The sequence below is a fragment of the Cygnus atratus genome, chromosome 4, assembly GCF_013377495.2.
Source record: "Cygnus atratus isolate AKBS03 ecotype Queensland, Australia chromosome 4, CAtr_DNAZoo_HiC_assembly, whole genome shotgun sequence".
NCBI classification, from domain to species: Eukaryota; Metazoa; Chordata; class Aves; order Anseriformes; family Anatidae; genus Cygnus; species Cygnus atratus.
This window is the reverse complement of record NC_066365.1, coordinates 75,958,537-75,982,412: the sequence shown is the minus strand read 5'-3', so window position 1 is coordinate 75,982,412 and position 23,876 is coordinate 75,958,537. Positions and strand designations below refer to the sequence as shown.

Sequence of the window (23,876 nt, the reverse complement as noted above, 5' to 3'; positions counted from 1 at the left end):
GGGGAGCAAAAACCTGCAGCCGGAGGAGTTTCTCCTTATAAGACAGCCGCTTGTGGACGGGGTCCTCATCACGCCCGAAAAGAGGCGCCTGCAAAGCTGAGCTTGGGCACGCCACAGCAAACCGAGCCTAAGCAAAGCTTCGGCTCAGCTGGAAATTAAAAAATAAAATAAAGCAATCCTGAACGGTAATATTCTGTCCTTCCCCAGAGACCAGCTTCGTTTGGCCTCATGCAGAAGCAAACCCGCAGCAGGCAGCGCTCCTGGTAGCTGCAGCCTCCTGGGAAGAGGACGACGAGGATGTGCGGGAGGGAAGGGGCTGGCACCAAGCTCCTGCCACCCCTTGGCCTTAAAGGCTACGACGGCCACGAAACCCTCCTGCGGGTGGAGAAGGTGACAATTTTGGGGGCTGCCCCTGTCCCGGAGCTGCTCAGAGCCCCGTGCGCACCGGAGCAGCTGAAGTCGCGTGGAGCTGGCTAGGTGGAGGAAACCTCCTCGTTAGAAGCTCGGCCCGAACGAAAACCCCTCCGCTTAACAAATTAGGTTAAAGTCAGCCCAGATCAGAAAAATCCCGATAACGACTCGGCCCTCTGGATTCAACCTGCTGGTTATTTCCTCCAGCTGCTTTTAACCCCACCGAGCAATGATAACACGGCACCGTGCCCTCGGTCAGGCCCCGGACCCCCAGCTCAGCCGCTGGGGACTCTGGGGACAGACGTGGGCATTTCTGTGACAAACCCAGCACCAAAAGGGCACGGGCACCACGTCGTCTGTGCCACGAGCAGGGGCCGAGGACCTGGGGGGATGAATCGCCACGTGGAGGGAGAACAGTCGGAGATTTGTAGTCGGGAGCAGGGAAGGCTGGGGCGGGATAGGAAGAGGAGAGAGCAGGGCTGGGTTAGTTACTTCAGAAATACTAATTAATACCTCCGATTAACAAAGTACCGCACCCCGGGCCAGAGCAGCGATGCAGAGGGTGTGGAACGTCAATAAAAAAGCGACTGCGTGTCGCTGCGTCCCCCGTCCTGCTCGGGATGCTAGGGAGCTAATTAAAAGGGAACAGATTTCTGCCTTGCCTTCGAGGCCACGGAAAGCCCGGGCACGACCACGCCGCAGGGGAATTCACCTCCCCTTCCCCAACCAGGGCACAAGGTGGGGGGGGAGCACAAGAGAGGCGAGGATCCAGGGAAAATATCCCCCCTTTTGAGGTGTACAACGCCAAGGGAGCATTCCCCCCACTACGATCCCATCTGAGCGAGGGGGGCTGGTCCTCCAGCGGTGCCGGAGAGCATTTCCCAGCACAGCCGCGAGGTTGGGGCAGGCGGATCCCAGCCCGGGCACCGACACCCGCGTGTCACTGACCTGGGTTTCTGGGGGCTCTCTTTGGGCTCCTTGGACGCGAACCAGCCGCCGGCCCTGCTCCTCTCGTCGCCTGCCGCGGGCGAGCCTCCCGTTTTCTCTCCCTGGCCTCTGCCCCCGGCGTCGCTCTTGGTGCCCCCGTGGTGGAAGAAGCCGCCTTTGGGTTTCTTCTCTTCCTTCCTCGATTCTTCCGCCTGCTTCTCCTGCCGCGCCTCCGCGGAGACCACCAAGGGCGCCGCAGCTTGGGTGGGCTTGCTCTCCGAGCGGCCGCTCTCCTCCATCCTGGCTCTGCCCAGGTGGTTGCTGAGGGTCACGGCTTTGGTGGACACCTTCAGCTCTTCCTGCAGGACTAAGCTGGGAGGAGACGGGATGAACCTGGGCTCGTCTCTCTGCTGCGTCCTCTCGAAGCCCCCCCAGGGTGCTTCGGGGGGCTCCGGGTGCAGGGGGGCGAAGCCGAAGCCCTCCTCCGGCCTCCTGGGGCCGCCGGGCACGGGCAGCGGCGCGGAGCTCCGCGGGGCAGGCGTGGGGCTCTGCAATGCAGGCTCGTCGCCGTAAACGTGGCTGCCGTTGATGCAGAGGGAGGACCGGGACACGGGGTCGCTCTTTGGCTTCAGGCTTTGGATGGCTTTCGGCTCCAGGACCGGGCTGACCTGGGAGACGTCGTCGCTGAACGCTCTCTTGTGGGTCAGCCTCGGGGACGGCAAGAAGTCCCTCACTGCAGGGACAAAACACAAAGCAGGTGAGGCCCCGCGTGAAAGGCACGAGCAGCCTTATCTGCTACTTGCAAACGCCGAGGAGATCTGCAAAATTACACCGTTTTTCTCCCTCCCAGGCTCTGCCAGTTACTGGAAACACAAAGCACCGGTCCCGAGCACGAGGCTGCACAAGCTACACAACGCACACGCACAGCACCTCCCGCTGCGGGATCCAGACACGGGTCTTTGCGAGACAAAACCCTTGTCTGAGAGGATCCGAGATCTATAATAAATGCAAGAAGCCATCCAAAAGCTCCTTAAAGGGCTCATGCTTCGGTGTGGCTTAAGAGTTCGCCTTGACCAAAAGCCACCGAGCCCCTGAGCTCCGCTCCGACCGCCAGGTTTGCGTGGCACAAGTCAGGACGGCGCAGCGCCTGCTTCTCCCTCCGGCAGCTGCTGCCAAATGCTCAGCAGACTTCAGAAACTCCCCGAGGAATCGCATTAGGTGATGCAGAGCTGCTCTGCCCTCCCCGTCTCCCTCACCACGGCACCAGCCCGGTGCCTCCGCTGGCTCCGGCCGTGCCCAGGACGTCACCCAGCAGCGCGTAGCCCGGGACTCCCACTCCATCCGGGAACCGGCTGTCTCCAGCCCATTAAGCCACTTAATTATATATTTTGTTTTCAAGGGACAGCAAGAATTAATTCACTACAAGGGCCTTTTTTGTTTGCCAATCGCCGCCCTCCCAGCGCCAGGAGCTGGGATTGCTTTAATCACCGGGACCCGGTCACTGCTTCGCCCCCCCGGCCGGCAGCACCTCGTTAGGCAGCACCTCGTTAGGCAGCACCGCGCTGCTTCCCTCCTCGAGGGCCTCCGCTACGAGCCGGTGTTTGCGACCTGTTTTGGGGTGGCAGGGGGGAAACGGCCCCACGCCACCCCTGCACCCTGCTGCCCATAGGGTTGGTGGCGCGCGGGCTCGTGGCGCGCAAGGGGTGCGTGCAGCAGCAGCGCGAACCAGCCCCGCCGAGCAAGGCTGTCTGCCCACAGGCTTGGCGTTAAAAGCAAAATTTTGGATCTTTTCCCCCATTCTGGCAGGCAGGGAGAAGGCCTCGGAGGGCTCGTGCAGGACGCTGCTCCTTAGGTAAGCGATTAGTTAACAGATTTGCGGGAAAGCCGCAACAGCAACAACGAAAAGAAGGGAAAAAAAGGCTGGGGGGGGGGGGGGGAGGAGAATGAAACCCGTGATCCTCTTACCAGAGCGCTCCGTGGACAGGCTGCTGTGTCTGCTGGGGGATTTGGTTACCTCGGCAGCGTTTGCAGCCAGGCCCAGGCTGGCCGAAGAGATGGTGCTGTCGGAGCCCAGCGAGGTGTTGGACTGCGTCAGGGACGACTTGCGCAGCTTGCTCTTCAAGAAGCCCTTGATTTTGGACTTCTTGCCCCCGATGTCGAAGTCATCCTCCCCGTCGAGGGCGCCCACGCTGCTGGGGATGATGGCAGAGGCCGACTCCAAGTCGTATTTCTTCTTGCCCTTCACCTTGTCCTTCAGCTTGCCGAAGGGCGAGCGCGGCTTGTCCTTCACGGACAGGTCGAACATGCTGGCCGTCAGGTTGTTGCGCACGAACTGGACGCTCACTTCGACCTCGCCCCGCTCCTTCTCCTTCTTCCCAGCCTTGGAGTGCAGCTTGTGCCACCTGGAGACACGGAGAAAAGAAAAGGAAAGGCGTCTCCGTCACCTCCCAGCGCTGCAAACCCCAGCACAGGGGTTGCTGTAGGGCAGCAGAGCTCTGCCACCGTCCCCGCGTGTGCGACCGGGCACACACCGACATCGGGCACCCCCGTGCATCTCAGGGGGATGTTACCAGTGGCCAAGCTCTCCTCTGCCGTCTGGAAGGTTGCTGCGAGCCCACTTTTTTTAAAAAAAAAAAAAAAAGACAGCTTTGTGCCTGCTTTTTGGTGCTTAGAGGCAGTGACTCAGAACAAATCCTTCCGTTCGGGGTCGGTGCTGCCGTGGCACAGGAGCTCAGGGGCACCGACACGACGTTATTCCAGTGGTTAGAGATGGAGGACGCAACACACCTCCACGCCTTTTGGTTTATATACATTATACTCTCTATATTTATATAATACCACCCCCCAATACCCCAATTCTGCAGAAACGTCACCAGAAACGAAGCAGCCAGAAGCCCAAAGCGGAGCCAAAAGGCTTGTCCCTATCTCACGGCCCTAAACGCAGACTTTGGTCGGCAGCTCTGCGCACAGAGATGGGGCAGCACGGGACACGGGGGAAGCAGTTCTTCCTAAAACTGCCGTCCCGCACCCACCAGCCCAGCATCCTCCCCCCCCCTCCTCCCGCAGCGCTGCCGGGGCAGGACGGGCTGATCTCCGCACCCAGGGCAACCCCCGGGTGCCCCGAGGGCACGATAGGGCTGTGCCACGGGACAGGGACCCGATAACGCCTCCGCCACTTATCACACGGCTGCGGGAAGGCAACGAGACCCGGACGGTCCCGGGTTTGTCCCCGCAAAGATTTCCTCCCAAACCCCCGAGGCAGAGGAAGGAGAGACGGCCGTGGCTTTGCTGGCCCCAAAACCCAGCCCGGGGATTTGCAGGGTCCTCCAGGAGCTGGAAGAAACCTCTAAGAGGTGCGTTAACCCCGTCCTAGTGACTTCCCAGCAGCTGAAAATCCCCGCCGAGTTTCCCATCCTTAGCGTTGGCTGGAAAGGAAAAGATAGGGCAGGAAAATGTGAAGCGACGGGGGACGGGCGTGACCCTGCTGAAATCACCGGGGCGAGGAGGAAATTCGAACCACGTCCCCGAGCGGTTCCTGAGTTCCCAAATCAGGAGCAGCAGCGCTTCACGGGGTGAAATCCTCCCCGAGCCCAAAGCCCTGTCCCAAAGCTCATCCTCTCCACCCCCACAAGATGCCAAATTTAAAGCATTCAGCACCAAACCCTGAGGCTTGAGAACACCCAGGGCTGCAGGAAGACGCACCGAGCCCGCAGCCGGACCTGGGAGAGGTTCGGAGGGGGGGGACGAGCGACGTGCGGCTGACTCATCGGACGGGAAAGATCCCGAGAGGCATTTTTATACCTTGCATCACCCCGTGGAAAAGAAAAAAAAAAAAAATCAAGAGCGAGAGAGAAAATCTGGATGGGTGAATGCGAGGAAAGGCGAGGATGAGGAGATGAAACAGCCCGTGAAGCCCTGCACCGCATCCCCCGTCCGTCCCTTCTAACGCTGCAGTCATTAAACCTCCTTTGGTTGCTCGCCGGCGACGCCTTTAAAAGAACAAGCCTTAAACCTGCCTCAGAAAAATACCAGCTCGAGGAAAACCTCTGCTTACACTGGCACAGGACCACGGAGCTATTTTGGGCTCCTGAGAGCCAACCGGCAGCCGGTCGGAAACACACCTCGGCGAGGGCGAAGCGGCATTTTTGGGCAGGGCTCCCAGCGGCTGGCACACGCTGAGCCTTTCCACGTCGGGGTTGTTTGGGGGGTTTTGTTGTTTGGTTGGTTTTTTGGTTTTTCTTTTTTTTTTAATCCTCCCAGAGGCCTGCCCGTACCTGAAGGGGGCTGCGGGAAAGCTGGAGAGGCGCGCTCAGCACCCCATCCTGCTCCTTCCCTCGCGCCCTGCGGCTGGCCACGAGCCCCCCAAAGACGCGGAGCGCGTTTGCCCCCTCGGGCACCGCGTTGGGTGGCGCAGGGGAAGGGCTCAGCGAGCTGCCCGGCAGAGGAAACCACGACCGGAGAACTGGCTCCCTGCAGGCGCCCCGGTAAAGGGGAAGCAGCTGGGGCCCCGTCGAGCTCTCCGGATGCAAAACGTTCCCTCCTCCTGCTTCGGGATCACCGCGCGTCGGCACCGATGCGCGCTCATCTAGGTCAGCGCCCTTCTGCGGCACATCCGGAAGCCTTCCCCGTGCCGAGGCTCCGCTCTCTCCTCCCGCTCACCTCCTCCAAGGAGAGCGGCGAGAGGCAAAAGGCAGATCGGGGAGGAGAGCCCAGCAGCTATTTTCTGCCGCCGGGATCGATCGGGAGGCGCGGAGAGCAGCGCGCTGCCCCCACCCTCCCTCCGGCAGCGGCCTGGGTCGGAAAGTGCTGAGCAAAGAGGAAAAATAAAAAAAAAAAAAAAAAAAAACAAACCTCCTGGCGCGGAAAGGGAGCGGAGGAGCCGGTGGTGAAGGAGGGCAGGGGGCCACACCGAGGAGGCCGCGCTCGGGGTCAGCGCCTGGCCCGTGCCCTCCCCGCTCCTGCGCGCGAGTGACCTGGATGAGGGAGGCTGGGAGCTGGCAGGGCACGGACCGGCATTTCCCTCCTCGCAGCCAGCAGACAAACGTCACACGAAGCCTGCTGTCCCCACGGCTGGGGAAGCTCCCAGCCCTCCGTCAGGCCACGGGTGACCGCTTACAGGCGGCACGGGGAGCGCCCCGCGAAGGCGGCGCTCCTGAAAACGCCGCGTTGGGCATCCGAACCCGAGGGCGAAGGCGCCCGGGTGCTCCCAAATCCGCCAGGGAGAAAATGTGTTTGGGTTTGAGAGACACCCGGCTGCCTCGGGCTGTCCCCCAGCTGCCGAGATGGCTCGGGGGGCACGGAGCCAAGCCTTAATGGAAATAACCGTGCAGGGGGGACCCCAGGGGGAGACCGAGCCCAGGCTTCCCGTCCCTCGCCCCTTCCACGGCCCCCCACGACTCCTTCGGCATCACATCACGCACCGGCGGCTCGGCGGGCGGGCGTCCCAAATTCCTGCAGAGGTCTGATCCGAGAGCCCTCCCGCGCGCCCCGGGGCACCTTCGGCGGTGGTGTCCCAGCCTCACTGCCGGACCGGTGCCAGCGCTTCGCCAGCGGCAGGGTTCCCGAGAGCCTCCTTGGGCGGCCAGGTCACTTGGAGACCCTCACGTTCGGGGATGCAGGCAGGGAAGGACGCACGGACAAGGGGGTTCCTGCAGCTCTCCGGCAGCCAGCCTCCTCCCCAAAGCTCATTTGGTGTGGACGGGGCGGCCTGAGCTGCGGGACGGAGCCAGACAGCCCAGCACGGAGCCAGAGCCTCGTCCCCGGCCGCACCAGCCCGTCATTTACTGCTGAATCATCCCTGCACCAAGGTCAGCCCCGCTGCCAGAGGAGCCCCACGTCTTTAATTAGCGACAGAGACAGGGCTGGGGGCAGCCCAGGGCCCCCGGGGCGGGGGGGGGAGAGCAGGAGAGCGCAGAAGAGGAGATCCAGGGGAAAACCCCAAACCTCTGCAGACGGGGCACGGCTCCTTCTCCCGAGGGACCGCGGGGAGGAAGCTCACCAAGCCCAGAGGGGAAGCAGAGGGTGGGAAACGGCCCAGCCGGCCCCGGAGAGTTTGGGCTCCCCATCTGGGTCTGCGTTTTCGATGCAGCTTCCCCCGCCGGGGCGGGGAAACTTTTCCGCCGGGTAGGTTTGTTTCGTGGTGGTTTTGGACGGCCTGGTTTGCAAGGCGATCCCCGCGAGCCGCCCAGAGCACGGACGGAAAACAAACCCAGGCTGATCCCCCCCCCGCGGACGGGGAAGGAAGGGGAAGTCCATCTCTCCAGGCGTTGTTCCTCCGAGAGCTCGGAAACAAGCCCCAATGAACTGCTCGTCAGGTAACGGGGCGCGCTACCGAGGCGACCCTGCCCTGCTCATCCCGTGGGTCCAGCTCCGACAAGACCAGCCCGGCACGTATCCTCGGCGCTGAGGGCACGAGGTCTGTCCCAGCAAGGTCCTGAGCATCCCTCACCACCTCCCCTTGGCTTTGGGGGCCTAGGGGTGGCCCCAAATCCGCGCCTGCCACGTTCAGGAGCTGGAGGAGGGAGCGGGACAGAGAGCAGGGATGGGTAGGAGCTATCGGCAGCAGCAGCACGGGAGCAGCCGCGCGCAACTCCACTGCGCATCAATTTGTGCTGAAAAGCCTGGAGAATTTCTCCAGCCCGGCACAGGACGGGCAGGGAGGAAGACGAGGGGAGGGAAGACGGAAGGAGCTGTAAAAAGGAGCGTGAAACTTTTATGAACGGAGAGGAGAGAGTAATAGCTGGAGACAGCGACCGGGCTCCGCAGCCGTATTCATCTGCTTACGCTCCGGGGCTTCCAAGGTTTGCATCCTCCGTGCCTGTGGATGCCCCGACCCGCCAGGCAGGGGGGATTAGGACCGCTCTGCTGGCCCCGAAAGCACCAAGAAGAGGAAGAAGCGAGCCCTGAGCCATCTCCGTGGGATCCCAAAGCGAGGAGCTGCTGGGCAGGCTCCGCCGGCGCACCTGCAGATGCTGGGGCACTGAGCAGGAGGCGAAAATGAAGGCAGGGGTGGGCAGGAGCAGCACGGTTTTTTCCTGTGAATCCTTCTCCAACAAGCAGGGCTCGCACAGGGAACCAAGCGCCTAGAGGCACGAGGCTCAGAGCAGCCCGGAGGAGCACAAAGGCTGGGAGAACACCCAAACCCTGTGCCCCCGCCAAGCCCCGAGCTGCAAAGCCCTGGCCAAGGAAGCCGATCCTCACGGACACGGGCAGCAGGCAGAGCACCCCGACCTGCGTTTCGGCAGGACCGGCCTCTCCTGCCCCTGCCCCTGCCCGCGGGGTTTCGACACAGCACAGCATTTCCTGGCTCGGCCCCGCCGCGGGGATGCAATGACCCCTCGGGGCTGCCTTTCCAGCCCCCAAACGAGGATTTCGTCACAGCCCACAGCATCCGAGGCCCTCACTGTCGGTCTCAGCCACCCCCGAGAACCCGCTTTAACATTTTTCACCTCCCAGACCCGCTCCAAGGGCACGACCAACAGCTGCGGAAGGACCAAAAGACAGCCAGGGAGCCCTGGCGGGGATTTGGGGACCGTCCCTTCACCCCAAGGATGCTCCTCACCCCTCCGAGGTCCCTGTCATGACCACGGGCAGGGGTGATGGGACCTCCTGGGGGTCTTCCCCAGCACCCCGGGGCCACCCCGAGCTCAGGGCAGCGTCCCCCAGGGTGCCCCAAGGGCTTTAGCTAGGAAGGGTCGGCACCCAGAGGAAAGGCATCGCAGGAAGGATTTGTGCCCCTGGCCTCAGGCTGCTTCCACGAGGGACATTTCCACGGGTGACTTTGCACCAGGGCTCCGGGCAGGGATGGAGAAAGGATGCCAACGGGACCTGGTGCTGTAAAACCCAGAATTTTGCTCTTTGATGCCCCAGCTCCAGCATCCACGTGTTTCCACACGAGCAGGGCTCCATCCTTCCCACCAACACAAGAAGCCACCACCACAATCAACGCAGAAAAAGCTCCGGGCAGAGCCCTTTGACCAACAGGGTTAAAGCCAGGGGTTAAAAATAAAACCACAAGTCAGAAGTGAGGAACGATGCTCTGCACCGCGGCTGTCGCCAGCCCTGAGCCGTGGAGCCTGGTTTAAGCGCTGGGATACCCAAAAAGGCCACGGGAGCCCTCGGGCTGCTCCTGGGCGGCTCCAGGAGCGGATTTTCCCCCAGACAAAACAGAGACGTTCAGAGCTGAACGAGGCAGCTCATAAATGCCACCGGACGCCGGCCCACGGCCCCGCTCCGAGCCACGGGTCCAAGTTTGACGGCACTTTTTCCATCGGGCTGAAAACAAGGAGAAAAATCACCACCGGGAAAGTTTCCGCCCAGCAAAACTCAGCAGTAAAACGAGAGCAAGGTCAACATGCTGACAAGCGAGGCCTGTTTTGGTTTGTTGTTGTTTTTTGTGTTTTTTTTTTTTTCTGCTCTTTTTTGGGCCCTTTTCAAGCCCGCAGCAGTTTCATGCCTCGGAGCAAGGGCTGCAGATGGGGACCTAAAACCAAAAGGGCACCGAGGGAGCTCCCCGTGCCCCGAACGCTGCAGAAAAAGGGAAATGTGCGGGGGATGAGGGGCAGGAGCAGGGCTCAGCCCCACCGCATTCACCAGCACGGTAACACCAGCTCCCTCCCTGCCACTGCCCCACCTTGTCCCCACCAGGGTTATCTGCATGGCACAGCCCGTGCCTGGAGGTGGGGAGTCTGGGCTTATTTTGCCATTTATTCTTTTTTTTTTAAAGCTAAAAACTTCCTCCTAAACAAAGCTGTTGGTGACGGGGCCGGGTGAGGTGCCAGAAATTGGTTCCCCCTGTGAAAAACGCGCAGCCCCGGCGGCGTGCAACGCTGCGAGGCGGACAGCGAGGAGATTTTTTTTGTAATATTTGCCAAAAAACAAATGGTTTTGACTTGCAAGCTCCGCTTTGGGGGTTAACGTGAATGTAGATGCTCAGGGCGCAGCCGGAGATGCCCCCCCATGTTTTCTATGCTTGCTCCCATTCCGGAGGCCCCGGGCGAAGATAAAAAGCCTCGAGAGCTCCAGCGAGGGGAAGTCGGTTCTCCTTATGCAAGCAGAGCTACAGGAAGGGAGGGAGACAAACAGCAAAAAACAAAAAACAGGGCACCCCCGGCCCTGAGCCCCAGGGCCTCGCACCCCAAGGCCTCACACCCCAAATCCCACTGGGGCCGCGGGCACGCAGGGCCCAGCTGGGGCGGACCTTGCCCCACAGAGCAGCGATCCCTGATGCCCAGACCTTTGCCACGAGCCCGTTAAACCTTCCTGGGATCACCACAGGCCCCTTAAACCCTCCTGGGATCACCACAGGCCCCTCTCTTCACAGGGCCGTGACGCTGGTTTGAATTAGGGCCGAGCTGAGGGAGTCAGGCCCGGCTTCTCCCCGGCGCCGCCCGCTAATAAAAGCGAAATAAACGCCGGGGGGGGAGCACTCAGACAGCAGCTTCGGGGTTTGTCCCTTTTTCTCCCAGTTTAGGGCTAGCAGGAGTGGCTTGCAGACACAAATGAGCCACAGGAAAGAGCTCGTGACCCCCTTGCACGCTCGTTGCACTCCCGTCAGCGAGGCCGTGCCCGGGTAGGGGGGCGAGGGATTCGTGGGCCAGCCGAATTCCTCGGGTCTGGGGCACAGAGGAGCTGGGTGTGCGTGGAGCCAGGCTCAGAAAGTTCTTCCCTGAAGGAATTTCATCCGCATTCCTGCCTCTCTGCTGCCTGGCAGAACGCTGGGAAGCGTCAGGCTGTTTTTAAACCCTTCTGGGAGGAGGAGGAAGGACGGCAAGTCCTCCGCCCGCAGGGGGATCCCTGCTGGAGGCAGCGCCTCATGGGGCTGGGAGCAGGACCCCGGGATGGGGAACAAGACTGGGACAAACTGGGACATGGCAGCGAGACGTCCCCGGGGGCTGCAAAGCCACCAGACCCCGCATGGATCCATGCCACAGTCTCCTGGGGGGGCCTTGTGGCACCCCAGTTCCCGGAGGAGGAGGGATGCTGGGGTATTTCCAGCCCCGTGACTACGTTTGGGGTGATGGGGAGCCCTGTGACACCTTTCTTGGTGCTCCCACGGACCCCGCAACACCTCATTGCCTTCAATCCCCTTTGGGGTACACAGGGATCCCATACCACCCTATGCCCTGTGATGCCCTTTGGGGGCTCAGATGGACCCCGTGACACCCCGCCTCCTGCAAGCCCCTTTTTGGGGCATGCACAAACCCCACAACACCCTACGCCCGCGACACCTTGCCAGGGCCACACAGGGACCTGGTGACACCTCATTGCCAGCAATCCCATTTTGGGGGCACACACAAACCCCACAACACCCTACTCCCTGTGACACCTTTCTGGGGCCATGCACGGACCCTGCGATACCTCATTGCCTGCAATCCCCTTTTTGGGGGCACACGTTGACCCTGTGACATGCTGTTGCTTTCAATCCTGTTTTTGGGGCACGCATGGACCTGGTGACACCTCGTTACCTGCAGTCCCCTTTTGGGGGCACCCAGGGACCCTGCAAACTGTTGTTACCCGCAAACCACTTTTTGGGGCGCGCACAAGACCCCGTGACACCCCATTGCCTCTGACTCCCCTGTTGGGGCCCACACGGACCTGGTGACCCCTCCTTACCTCCCACCCCCATTTTGGGGCCCACACGGACCTGGTGACCCCTCCTTACCTCCCACCCCCTTTTTGGGACCCACGCAGCCCTCATACACACCCCCCCCCCTCACCTCCCACCCCCATTTTGGGACCCGCAGCCCCCCCGCCCCCACTCAGGACGCTCCCAGGGACCCTACAACACCGCCCCCCATACAACCCCCTGGGGGGGGGACCACACACAGGCCCTACGACACCCCAACCCCCCCCACCCCGGGATGCCCCCCCCTCCCCCCCGTCCCCTCCCCCACTCACCCCAGCTCCGCGGCTCGGCCGGGGGGGGCCGGGCAGGGCAGGGCCAGGCTGCAGCGCCCCAGGAAGCGGTCGGCCCCGAGCAGCGCCCGCTGCAGCACGGTGACGGTGAGGACGGGCGGGGAGCCGGGCCCGGGGGGCAGCTCCAGGGCGCAGCCGTCCTGCCACTCGGCGCTGCCGCCGCTCCGCTCCGCCACGGCCGTGCGGTGCCGCTGCCGGCCCAGCTCCAGCACGGCGTACACGTCGCCGGGACCCGCTGCTGCCGGGGCGCTGCCCCCCGGGGCCGCCGCCGCCCTTGCAGCGCAGCCCGCGGGCCCGCACCGCCGTCACCTGGACGTGGGTGGGCAGCCAGCACGGAGCCGGCTCGGCGGGCAGAGGGGCGGCCCACAGCAGTGCCATGGCCGGCACGGCTCGGCACGGCTCGGCTCGGCTCGGCTCGGCCGGGCACGGAGCGGCGCGGCCGGGCTCGGTACAACGCAACCGGGCTCGGCCGGGCCGGGCCCCGAGCCCCCGCTGCCGCTGCCGCAGCCGGGCCGCAGCGGGAGCCGCCCTAAGCCCCGCCCCCGAGCCGCGCCCGTGCCAATAAGCCACGCCCTCTCGCCCTAGGCCACGCCCACATCGCCAAACCCACGTCCGTTCACCCCCAAACCACGCCCGTTCGTGCCCAAAGCCACGCCCACACCATCAAAGCCACGCCCGCGGCCCCACCCATACACCCAAACCACGCCCCCTTGACCGTAAGCCACGCCCACATCGCCAAACCCACGTCCGTTCACCCCCAAACCACGCCCGTTCTTGTCCAAAGCCACGCCCACAACACCCAAACCACGCCCCCGACCCCACCCATACACCCAAACCACGCCCGCTCACCCCCAGGCCACGCCCACATCGCCAAAACCACGCCCATTCACCCCAAACCACGCCCGTTCTTGCCCAAAGCCACGCCCACCTCGCCAAAGCCACGCCCACCCGCCCCCAAGCCACGCTTGTCTCGCCCCAAAGCCCCGCCCCAACGCGCGGCCCCGCCCCCTAAAGCCCCGCCCCCGCGCACAAAGCCACGCCCCCGTGGCCCCACGCCGGTTGCAGAAGCCCCGCCCCCTCTCGGTGGCCACGCCCCTCCTCGGGTGGGAGGGGGCTGCAAGGGGCGGGGCCCAGGGGCTGGGAGCAGGGGGACGGGGGCGCTGCAAGGGCGGGTGTCGGCTGTCGGCTGTCTGTCACGACAGGGCGGGGGGGGGCCTGCCGTGTGTCCCCACATCCTGCGGCGCCCCTCTGCGCACCCCGGGGCTGCTGCTGGCAGCGTTCCCCGTGCTCGTGCCTGCTGCACCGTGTGCGTGGGTGTGCACGTGTGTGCGTGCACGGGCATGTGTGAGCATGCACCTCCTTGTGTGAGCATGCACCTGCTTGTATGTGCACGTCTGTGCATGCACGGCCATGGGTGTGCATATGTGGGCATGTGTGAGCATGCACCTTCTTGTGCGTGCATGCATGGGCATGGGTGTGCATGTGTATGCATGCACATGTACGTGCACGTGTGTGCATGCATGGACATGTGTGCATGTGTGGGCACGTGTGGGCATGCACGGGTATGTGTGTGAACGTACAGCATGTGTGTGCATGCACATGTGCGCATATGTGTGCATGCATGGACGTGTGTGCGCATTTGTATGCATGTGTGTGTGTGAATGCACAGGCGTGTGTAAGCATGTACCTGCTTCTGTGTGCACGTGTGGGCTTGCACAGGAACGGGTGTGCGTGCACAGCCATGTGTGAGCGTGCACCTGCTTGTGTGTGCGTGCACATGCATGTGTGTGCATGCGTTGGCATGAATAGGCATGTGTGTTCATGCACTTTCTTGTGTGAGCATGCATCTCCTTGTGTGTATGCACATGCACATTTGTGCATGCACGGGCATGTGCGAGCATGTACTTTCTTGTGTGAGCATGCACTTGCTTGTGTGTGCGTGCACATGCATGTGTGTGCATGCATGGGCATGAATAGGCAAGTGTATTGGTACGCTTGCCTGTGTGAGCACGCATCTGCTTGTCTGTGTGTGCACATGCATATTAGTGCATGCACAGGCATGTGCGAGCATGCACCTGCTTGTGTGTGCATACACGTCCATGTGTGTGCATGCACGTACAAGTGTGTGCATGCACAGGCATGCCCATTAATGCGTGTGCATGCACTTGCTTGTGTGAGCATGCACCTGTTTGTCTGTGCGTGCACGTGCTTGTGCGAGCGTGCACCGTTTGCAGCAGGAGCACCCCGCGACCCTGCACCCAGCAGACCGAGCGGTGCAAAGCCTCCGTGGTGCCTTGCACAGCGCCGTGCCCTTGGACACAGCCCCGGTGGCAGCAGCACCCGGTGGCCCCGCGGGGCTGTTCCGCAGCCGGGGTGCCACCGGGCCCTGCACCACTTCCCCCTTCCTCTAAACACCCGGAGCCATTTCCCACGCAGCAAACGGGAGCGCGCACCCGGCCCCGCTCCTAATAAGCAATTAAAAACCTCCCCGGCGAGCCTAATAACCTCACCGCACGGCAAAAATCCGCCTCTCCCCGGCCCCTCAAGCAAGGTCACGCCGAGAAACCGTGCCGGGGCTGTTGCACCGTGCTGGTCGGGGTGTTCGGGGCGCTATCGCGGGGCGATCGCAGCCCCCCGGGGCCAGGGCCCCGATGCCACCGAGATAAGGCTGGCGGCGGTGGCACGGGTCAGCGGGACGGGGCCGGGGCCCTGCTCTATCGGCCCCATCGCCGTTCCGCTCGGCCAGCGGTGGGGCACGGGGCCGACCCCCCCCCCCCTTGCGCTTATTTTTCTCTCTGCCCTGGCCCCATGCAAATTTCCCACTAAAATGTGCCTGCAACGGGGACAACAACAACAAAAAAAAGATTTTTTTTTTTTCAGGGAATTTCTTATCGCCGCCGAGACGAACCGAAATCCAATTATACCTCCGGTGCCGGTGCCCGGCCCCGCTCCGCTGCCGCCTCTTATCCCTGCGCAGCATCTGCCTTTTATTTTTCCTTCCTTTGATTGTTTTTCCCCTCTTTTTTTCCCCCGCTGATTATCTTTCCCCTTGCTACACCCCCTCCGCTGTCATTGCCCCGTAATTGTGTTTGTGCCCCCCCCAAACCCTTGCCCTGCCCGGTTTGCAGCTCTCGTTTATTCATCTTTAAATAATAATAATAAAAAAATCCTGCCAGTTTCATATTTTGGGCATAAAGAGGTTTTTAATTACCCCTGAATCAGTGTTTTTTATTATTATTCCATCCCCTGGGCTGGGAAAGCTGCTGGGAAAAGCGGGGTGACGGGTGCTGCTCGCCCCACGGGGACACCGGGGTCACCAGGGGGGTGTCCCCACTGAGGGAGGCAAAGAAATTGCATTTAGGTTAATTAAATTAATTAATCCATCCTGGGATTAATGGGGGCAAGGGATGTGCCGGGGAGGACCCCAAATCTCCGTCCAGAGATGGGGAGCACCCCAAATCCCCTGCCCACGGCTGCACATCCCTCCCATAGCCCTGCTGCCCTGGAAATCGCACCCAAACCGCCCCAAATTTCGGGGACAGATGGCCAGGGCACTCTGCAGACCCCCACAGGGACGAATTTTGGGAAGGCTGCGAAGTGCCCCCCGCTATAGGGCTGCGCCGGCGAGTCCCCGCTTGCAAAACCCGGCTGCAAAAAGCCGGCTGCCCCCCGGGGTAGAGGGGGGGGGCTGGAGCTAAGACAAATAAAGAGTTCAAATGTGGAACGATTAAAAATAAAATAAAATAAAATAAATCGAAAGCGGGGGAGATAAGGCGCGGGCGCCCTCTCTCCCTATTTAACATTCATTGGATTGAATAATCAGGCCTCATTATCTCAAATTGTCTGCATATTTGCCCTCAAAATGCTAATTTGAAAGTTGGCTGCGAGCGCCGTCTGCCTATTTTGACTAAAATATTATTTTGCTTTATTGTGCATTGTTTGTAGCTCCAGGGGCATTTCCAGTTTCGAACCGAAAGGGGAAAAAATTCAAAAAAAAAAAAAAAAAAAAGAAAGAGAGAAAAAAACTATCAAAGGCTGGCAGGGAGGGGACCTGGCGGGCCCCGCGCCGCCTGCAAATGGCATTTCCAGGCCTGCGAGGGAAATTCGAGGCGTTATCGGGGCCGGGAGGGGATGGGCGGTTTATCGTTAATCTGGGGAAGGGAAATAGGAGAAATAATTCTGTTTTATTATTCCGGTTTTGCAGCGTGGCACGGCTCGGGTTGACCTTTCCGGAGACGCTGCTGCCTCCGCGTCCTTGTCCCCGCCAGGATGAGGCACGGCACGGTGGGGGTCCTCCGCCGCACCCCAGCAGGCGAGACCCAGAAACCGCGGGGCCGACCCCGAAATCCTTCAGCGGTCCCCAAATCTCCCGAAGGACCCCGAACCATTACAGCTGCTCCCGGGGGGGAAGCGGCGACGCGGAGTGAGAGCAGAAATCTCTTGCCGTCGTTCCCCTTCCTACAAGCCAATCGATAGCTCATAATGCGGGAACGACGTCCCGAGCTGAAAACCCCATTCACGGCCGAGGATTAGGGTGAGCGAAGGGCAATCGCCTCGAAACCGCCTCAATCCGCCGTTAGCGATGCCGCCCTTCGCCCGCCGGCTTACCCACCGCGCTGCCGCCCGTCCCCGGGGACGCGCCGCCGGCGCTGCCCCCGCCGCGGCGAGCTGCGAGCGCAGCGGGGATTAGCGGGGGGCCGCGGGGCCGGGGCTCTCGGTCGCCCTTGTGTTGACAAAGCACGGCGGCAATCCCCCGCCATCAATTCTACTTGCGCCTCCGGGGCCGGCAATGACACAGCTTTTGACTTTCCGGGCAGATGGATGGGGCGGGAACCGGCCCTTCTTCTTTTGGGGTGCAGCACGGGGGGACCCCAAGGCGCAGAGACCCCCGCACCGTGCCCGGCAAGGAATAAATAACGGGATCCCGGGTGTCTCGCGCCACTTTTTGCCCCATTACCCCATAGCCCACAGGTGGAGGAAGGCGCCCCTCCACCAGCCCGTGGTCCCGAATTGATGCCGCCCCATAGGCAGCAAAGATGTGCCCCTTTTTAGGGCTGGTTGGGGTTTTTTTTGGAGCTGGCTGCAGCCCCGATGCTGTCCCGGCTAGTGATGGGCTGAATTTGGCCACCGTGGGGGCTGCCAACGCGTGGGGTGCTGTGGTCACCGTCCCCACGAGGTTTGTGCAGCTTTGGAAGCCACACAGCTTGGGATGGGCTCTGGGGCAGGTTCCAGCCCCAGGCTGGGGTCAGAGTCCCCATCTGTGCCCCTAAAGCAGCCGCGCTGGGGGACAGCACCCCTGGGTGCCACAGCCACCCTCCTTGGGTCACCCTTGGGTTGCTGTGGCATGTGGTGGGACCGCACCCAGCTTCCTCCCAGAGGTGGTCCTCACCCTCCTGGTGCCACCTGGGGCTCAGCCGGGGGGGCGCGGGGCTGATGGTGGCACCCGTGCATGGAGAGGAGGCTGGGTGTCACCCGCCACTGGGACCCCCTCTAGCCATGCAGTGTCTTGGGAGAAAATGCATGGCCTGGGGGTGTCCCATCGTAGGGTAGGGTGTCCCATCCCATTGTGTCCCATCCTGGTGTGTCCCATCCCACTGTGTCCCATCCCATTGTGTCCCATCCCATTGTGTCCTATCCTGGTGTGTCCCATCCCACTGTGTCCCATCCCATTGTGTCTCATCCCATTGTGTCCCATCCTGGTGAGTCCCATCCCATTGTGTCCCATCCCATTGTGTCTCATCCCATTGTGTCCCATCCTGGTGAGTCCCATCCCATTGTGTCCCATCCCATTGTGTCTCATCCCATTGTGTCCCATCCTGGTGAGTCCCATCCCATTGTGTCTCATCCCATTGCGTCCTATCCTGGTGTGTCCCATCCTGACATGTCCCATCCTAACATGTCCCATGCCACTGTGTCCTATCCTGGTGTGTGCCACCCTGGTGTGTCCCATCCCATTGTGTCCCATCCCATTGCATCCTGTCCTGGTGTGTCCCATCCAGGTTTATCCCATCCTGGTGTGTCCCATTCTGGCATGTCCCATCCTAACATGTCCCATGTCACTGTGTCCTATCCTGGTGTGTCCCATCCTGGTGTGCCCCATCCCATTGTGTCCTATCCTGGTGTGTCCCATCCCATTGTGCCCCATCCCATTGTGCCCCATCCCATTGCGTCCCATCCTGGTGCGTCCCATCCCACTGTGTCCCATTCTGGCATGTCCCATCTTGGCGTGTCCCACCCCAGGATGCCCCATCCCTGCAGTGTCCCACCCCGCCGTCCCTTCCCGGGATGTCCCCTCCCGGGATGTCCCACCCCAGGGTGTCCCAGCCCCGCTGGGTGCCACCGCAGTGTCCCCCCCGTGTCGCCCCGTGTCGCCGCCCGGTGTCGCAGCGCGGTGGCGCAGTGGCCTCTGGCGGACAGCGGGGGAACGGCCCCGGCCCGCCGGGACCCGGCCGCTGGCACCCAGCGGGACCCCGCTCCTGGGGTCCTCCTGCGAACTGGGACCCTGCGAACTGGCACCCTTACTAACTGGGACCCCGCTAACTGGGATGCTCACCAGCCAGGATCCCAACTAACTGGGATCCCCAGTAACTAAGATCCCCACTAACTGGGATGCTCACCAACCAGGACCCCCTCTAACTGGGATCCCCAGTAACTAAGATCCCCACTAACTGGGATGCTCACCAGCCAGGACCCCCTCTAACTGGGATCCCCAGTAACTAAGATCCCCACTAACTGGGATGCTCACCAACCAGGACCCCCTCTAACTGGGATCCCCAGTAACTAAGATCCCCACTAACTGGGATGCTCACCAGCCAGGACCCCCTCTAACTGGGATCCCCAGTAACTAAGATCCCCACTAACTGGGATGCTCGCCAACCAGGATGTACACTAACTGGAACCCCACTAACTGGGATATTCACTGGTTGGGACCCCACTAATTTGTATGCTCTCTAGCTGGGATGCTCACTAACTGGGATGCCCACTAACTGGGAGGCAACTAACTGGGGTGCCCACTAACTGGGGTGACCAATAACTGGGACCCCACTAATTGGCATCCTGCAAATTAAGGGGTCTGCTAACTGGGATGCTTCCTAACTGGGATCCTGATAAATAGGAAGCTGCAAACTGGGATCCCCGCTTACTGACTGATGCTGACTGGGATCCCTGCTAACCAAGATCCTCACTAACTGCGATCCTACTGATTGGGATTGTGCTAACTGGGATTGCACTAACTGGGATGGCTCTTAACTGGGATGCTTGCTAGCTGGAATGCTGACCAACTGGGATGCTCATCAACACGTCTCCCCACTCAGGGGGACCCTGCTAATTGGGATGCTTGCCATCCGGAAAGCTGAGTAACTGGGATGCCCCCCAACTGGGATCCCTGCTAACTGGAATGCCCGCTAACTGGGAAGCTCACTAACTGGGATGCTCAGTAACTGGGATGCTCAGTAACTGGGATATCCACTAACTGGGATGCCCACTAACTTATCCCGAGCCACCAACCCCACAAAAGCCCTGAAACAGAAAGTGAGGGAGATTATGGAAAAATGACCCGGGCAGGCACATCGCTGTGGGTGTCTCTAACCACCCTGCACCAAACCCCCAGCCCCTGATGCCGAGGACCCCGACACCATGCTCTGAGCAAGACTCGTTTCCCCCATTAATTTCCCCTTAAATTTTAGTCCGCCTCATAGCTCCGGATGATTTCATTTGCAGGAACACCTCCGTCTGCTGAGGTTCTTAACCTCCCAGGGCTCCTGGGCGAGGAGACCCCCTTGAAACTGGCAGGGTATATATATATATATATATATATATATATAAAAAGGTTTTCCTTCCGACTTTTAAAACATCCTGGCTCGTCACCGCAAGCAGAGCTCCTCGGGCACCTGATGGCAGCGGGCACCCCGGCTCTCCTCTGCTTTGTATGGGAATTTCAGCTGCACTGGTTAAAACACTGATTTCCCCTAAAAAGTGGGGTGTCCCTGGCCCCCAGCAGGGCCACTCCTGATGTCCGCTGGCTTGGGGGGGGGGGTGAGGTTGGAGGCCCCATCCCGGTGGGCAGACGGGGCAATCCACACCGTGCCCAGACAGCCGGGCCTGGGCTAATGACCAGCAATTGATATTAATTAGCTCAGGAGCTTCCCCCCTCCGACAGCAGGGCCTTGGGGCTCAGGATCAGGCAGGAGCCAGCCAGGTGCAATGCCCAGGTCCTGCTCACATTCCTGGGTCCAGACCCGGCTGAAGGAGGCAGTGACCCCCCAAAAAAGCCCTAAAAACCTCCCCCCTCCTCTCCGGGGCAGGATTTTCCCACCTGCCTGCCCCAAAGCACCACAGGGTCCCATCCCGGTGCATCCCATCCAGTGTCCCCATTTCGGTCCCGTGTCATCCACATCCCACCCCCCCGGATGCTCTGAGCCCTGTAGGCAAAGAAAACCCCCGGGGGGGGGCCGGGGACCCCCACTTTTGGGGCCGGGGGTGTTTGCTCAGTGCCATCACACAGCTCCGCCAGGAGAGAGAGGAAAAAGGGAATTAAAAAAAAAGGGAAAGCACCTCCTAACCAAACATGCACCTCGCCGCGGCGGGGGCCTCCTGCCTTTTTATCTCGGCCCTTTCAAGGCCGTAATTAAGAACTAATAACGCCAAATCTGCCACCCTTTCATCTCTGCCCCCCTCCCCAGGGCCTTTATTTGCCCCTGGCCGCAGGGGCTGCGGGGTGGTGTCCATGGGGCAAGCCGGGGATGGTGGCCTCGCGGTGGGTTTTGGGGTTTTTTGCTATAAAACACCCAGGGAGCCTTCAGCAGCCAGCCCCGTAGGGAGCCGTGATCTCGTCCCCACGGTCCCCAGCCCCATACGGAGCCGTGATCCCATCCCCACGGTCCCCATCCCATGCAGCTGCTGATCCAAGGATGCTCCGCGATGCTCAGAGCCCCCAAAATGTTTTTTCCTCCGTGCCATAGCGATGCCCCCGTTATTCCCAGCGCAGGATCCTGGCTCCCTTGGGAACACCGAGCAAGGGGGGGGGGGGGGGGGCTCGAAATGCCCCACAGATGTGGGTCCTGGCCCCCCAGCTCCCCCCGCACCCCATTTCCTCCCCAATAAACCCGGTGGCGTCCTTTGACCGGGACCCGCTCCCCCGCCGGGCTGGGCCCGAGGTGTGACTTTTCCCAGCTCATTAGGAAAAGCCGCTCGGTTTTAAGCATCTCAGGCCCTAATGACCATCTGAATCCCATCAGCGGGGCCCTGCCGGGGGGGGGGGGTGGGACCCGGTGAAGGGGGGGTGCCCACCTCTGCCACCGCATCCCCGGGTGTCCCCGGTCGTGTCCCTTCACCTGGAGGGCCCGGGCATGGCTGTGCCCCCCCCAAAAGCAGGGGGTGCAGCCAGCTGAGGATGACGGGGGGCGGGTCCAAGATCTGCCCCCACACACACCTCGAGTGTCCCGGGGGGGGCAGCTCTGGTGGCTTCGGGGTGTCCCCCCCCCCCAAACCCCGGGGGGCCGCATCCTGAAGCGGAGAAGGGGGGGGGGGGGAAACAAACACGGTGGGGGCGGCCGCAGGGGGGGGGTGTCCTGGGGCGGTCCCCGCCCGCTCCATCCCATCCCATTGCATCCCACCCATCCCGTCCCACCCCACCCCATCCCATCCCATCCCATCCCATCCCCTACCCCCCCCCCCGGCCCTATAAAGCCTGGCTGTGCAGCCCCAGCAGCCCCCGCCATGCCGCCCCCGGCCCCGTCGCCCCCCTCCCGGCCCGGCCAGGCCTTCACCATCGCAGCCCTGCTGGGACGAGCCTCGCCCCCCCCGACCCCAACCCCGACCCCGACCCCAGCCCCGCTTTTGCCCCCCTGGGGACCCCTCCGGGACCCCCCCCCCGGTCCCACAACCCCTCCCCGGCCGCTCTGCGCCGCCTGCTGCGGACCCCCCCCAGCCTGGGCAGCTCGCCTGGGAGCCACAGGTAGGGTCCGACCCTCCCCGGGGGGCTGGGGGGGAGGCTGTGGGGGGGGTCCCCAAATGGCCACCTCCGTCCTTATCCCCCTGGGGACCCCTGCCTGCTTCCCCCTTGGGGACGTTTCTGGGTGGGGGAGCTCCTTCCACCTCTTCCAGGGACACCCCCCCCACCCCCCCCAGGTCTTCAGGAGGGACCAGGGTGTGAGGAGATCCTCTCAAAATGGGGGGGGGGGGGGGACGGGACACATATGGAGAGACCCCTTCTGCTCCCAAGAGGGGACGGCTCCCCACAGGGAGGTCCCCTCTGCCTCCCAAGGGAGCCCCTCGCTCCAAGGGGGCACCCTCGAGGAGATCCTACCCCCACCCCAACCCGCCCCTCTCCTTCCCCCCCCCACCCAGGCTTCCTCCTCTCCAAGTGCTGCTTCCCCATCCTCAAGGCCAAGGCCGGCAAGGCCAAGCGGGTGCGGACCATCTTCACCAGCGAGCAGCTGGCCCGGCTGGAGAAGGAGTTTGCGCGGCAGCAGTACCTGGTGGGCGCCGAGCGGGGCCTCCTCGCCTCCGCCCTGCACCTCACCGAGGAGCAGGTAAGGGCCCGGGCACCGCCGAGCTCCAGCAGCCCCCAAACTTTCCCTCGGCAGGCTCAGGGGGATCCCAAACCACCAGGCTTTCATCCACGGCGGGTGGGGTTTTGGGGACGTTCCCAAAAATTCCCGTTAAAAGGGTGGGCAAGCCGAGCCACAAAGCGGCCACCTGCTGGAGGGGTTGAATTTACGTCAAATCTAAGCATTTGGATCTTATCCCCCGCCGGCGGGCTCCGGCTCGTCGGGGTGGGACCAGCTGCTGGGGGGACAGCTTTTTGTCACCTCGGGGACAGACGGTGGCAGGGGACAGCAGTCATGGACAGCCAGGGCTTGTGTGGGGTCCGGGCACTTGGGGGGAGCCATACAGGGCTTGGGTGAAGGCCTTGTAGGGCCCGGGAGCTTGGGGGACGCCGTGTAGGGCCCAGGCACTTGGGGGGCGCTGTATAGGGCTCAGGGGGAGGCCATGTAGGGCCCAGGTACTCAGGGGGAGCCATATAGGGCTCAGGGGGAGGCCGTGTAGGGCCCAGGTACTCAGGGGGAGCCATATAGGGCTCAGGGGGAGGCCGTGTAGGGCCCAGGTACTCAGGGGGAGCCATATAGGGCTCAGGGGGAGCCATATAGGGCTCAGGGGGAGGCCGTGTAGGGCCCAGGTACTCAGGGGGAGCCATATAGGGCTCAGGGGGAGCCATATAGGGCTCAGGGGGAGGCCGTGTAGGGCCCAGGTACTCAGGGGGAGCCATATAGGGCTCAGGGGGAGGCCGTGTAGGGCCCAGGAACTCTGGGGAAGCCTTGTAGGGCCCGGGGGCACTGCCTTTGGCTGCTGGTCCGTGGCAAAGCCAGGTTCGAGCACCAAGCTCCGTCTCGTCTCTTCCTAAGGTGAAAGTCTGGTTCCAGAACCGGAGGATCAAGTGGAGGAAGCAAAGCCTGGAGCAGCAGCAAGCCAAACTGGCCAAGATGGGCCTGGCCGCCCCGCAGAGGAGCCCCGACTCGCAGAGCCGCCGCGGCGAGGAGGAGCAGGACTTCCCGGCGGGGGCAGAGGACCTCCAGGAGGCCGCGGCCCCCCCTGCACAGACTGTGGCAAAGTGCTGCTGA

General features: G+C 62.2%; 2 protein-coding genes across 2 annotated transcripts in view; one reads left to right on the top strand and one right to left on the bottom strand.

The window, feature by feature from the left end:
- Nucleotides 1-12,554, bottom strand: part of RAB11FIP5 (RAB11 family interacting protein 5) — a gene marked incomplete at its 5' end in the record, with an annotated part of 31,998 nt that extends 19,444 nt beyond the window's left edge. Inside the window, 3 exons of the mRNA XM_035547135.2 lie at nucleotides 1,360-2,071; nucleotides 3,304-3,740; nucleotides 12,238-12,554. Of these exons, the coding sequence (XP_035403028.2) occupies nucleotides 1,360-2,071; nucleotides 3,304-3,740; nucleotides 12,238-12,554 (1,466 nt within the window). The remainder of the gene's footprint in view (nucleotides 1-1,359; nucleotides 2,072-3,303; nucleotides 3,741-12,237) is intronic.
- Nucleotides 12,555-21,972: 9,418 nt separating this feature from the next.
- On the top strand, nucleotides 21,973-23,876 carry LOC118248321 (homeobox protein not2-like). Its single transcript, XM_035547136.1, has 3 exons — nucleotides 21,973-22,210; nucleotides 22,603-22,787; nucleotides 23,661-23,876. Exons 1-3 carry the CDS (start codon nucleotides 21,973-21,975, stop codon nucleotides 23,874-23,876), a joined length of 639 nt encoding a protein of 212 aa, XP_035403029.1.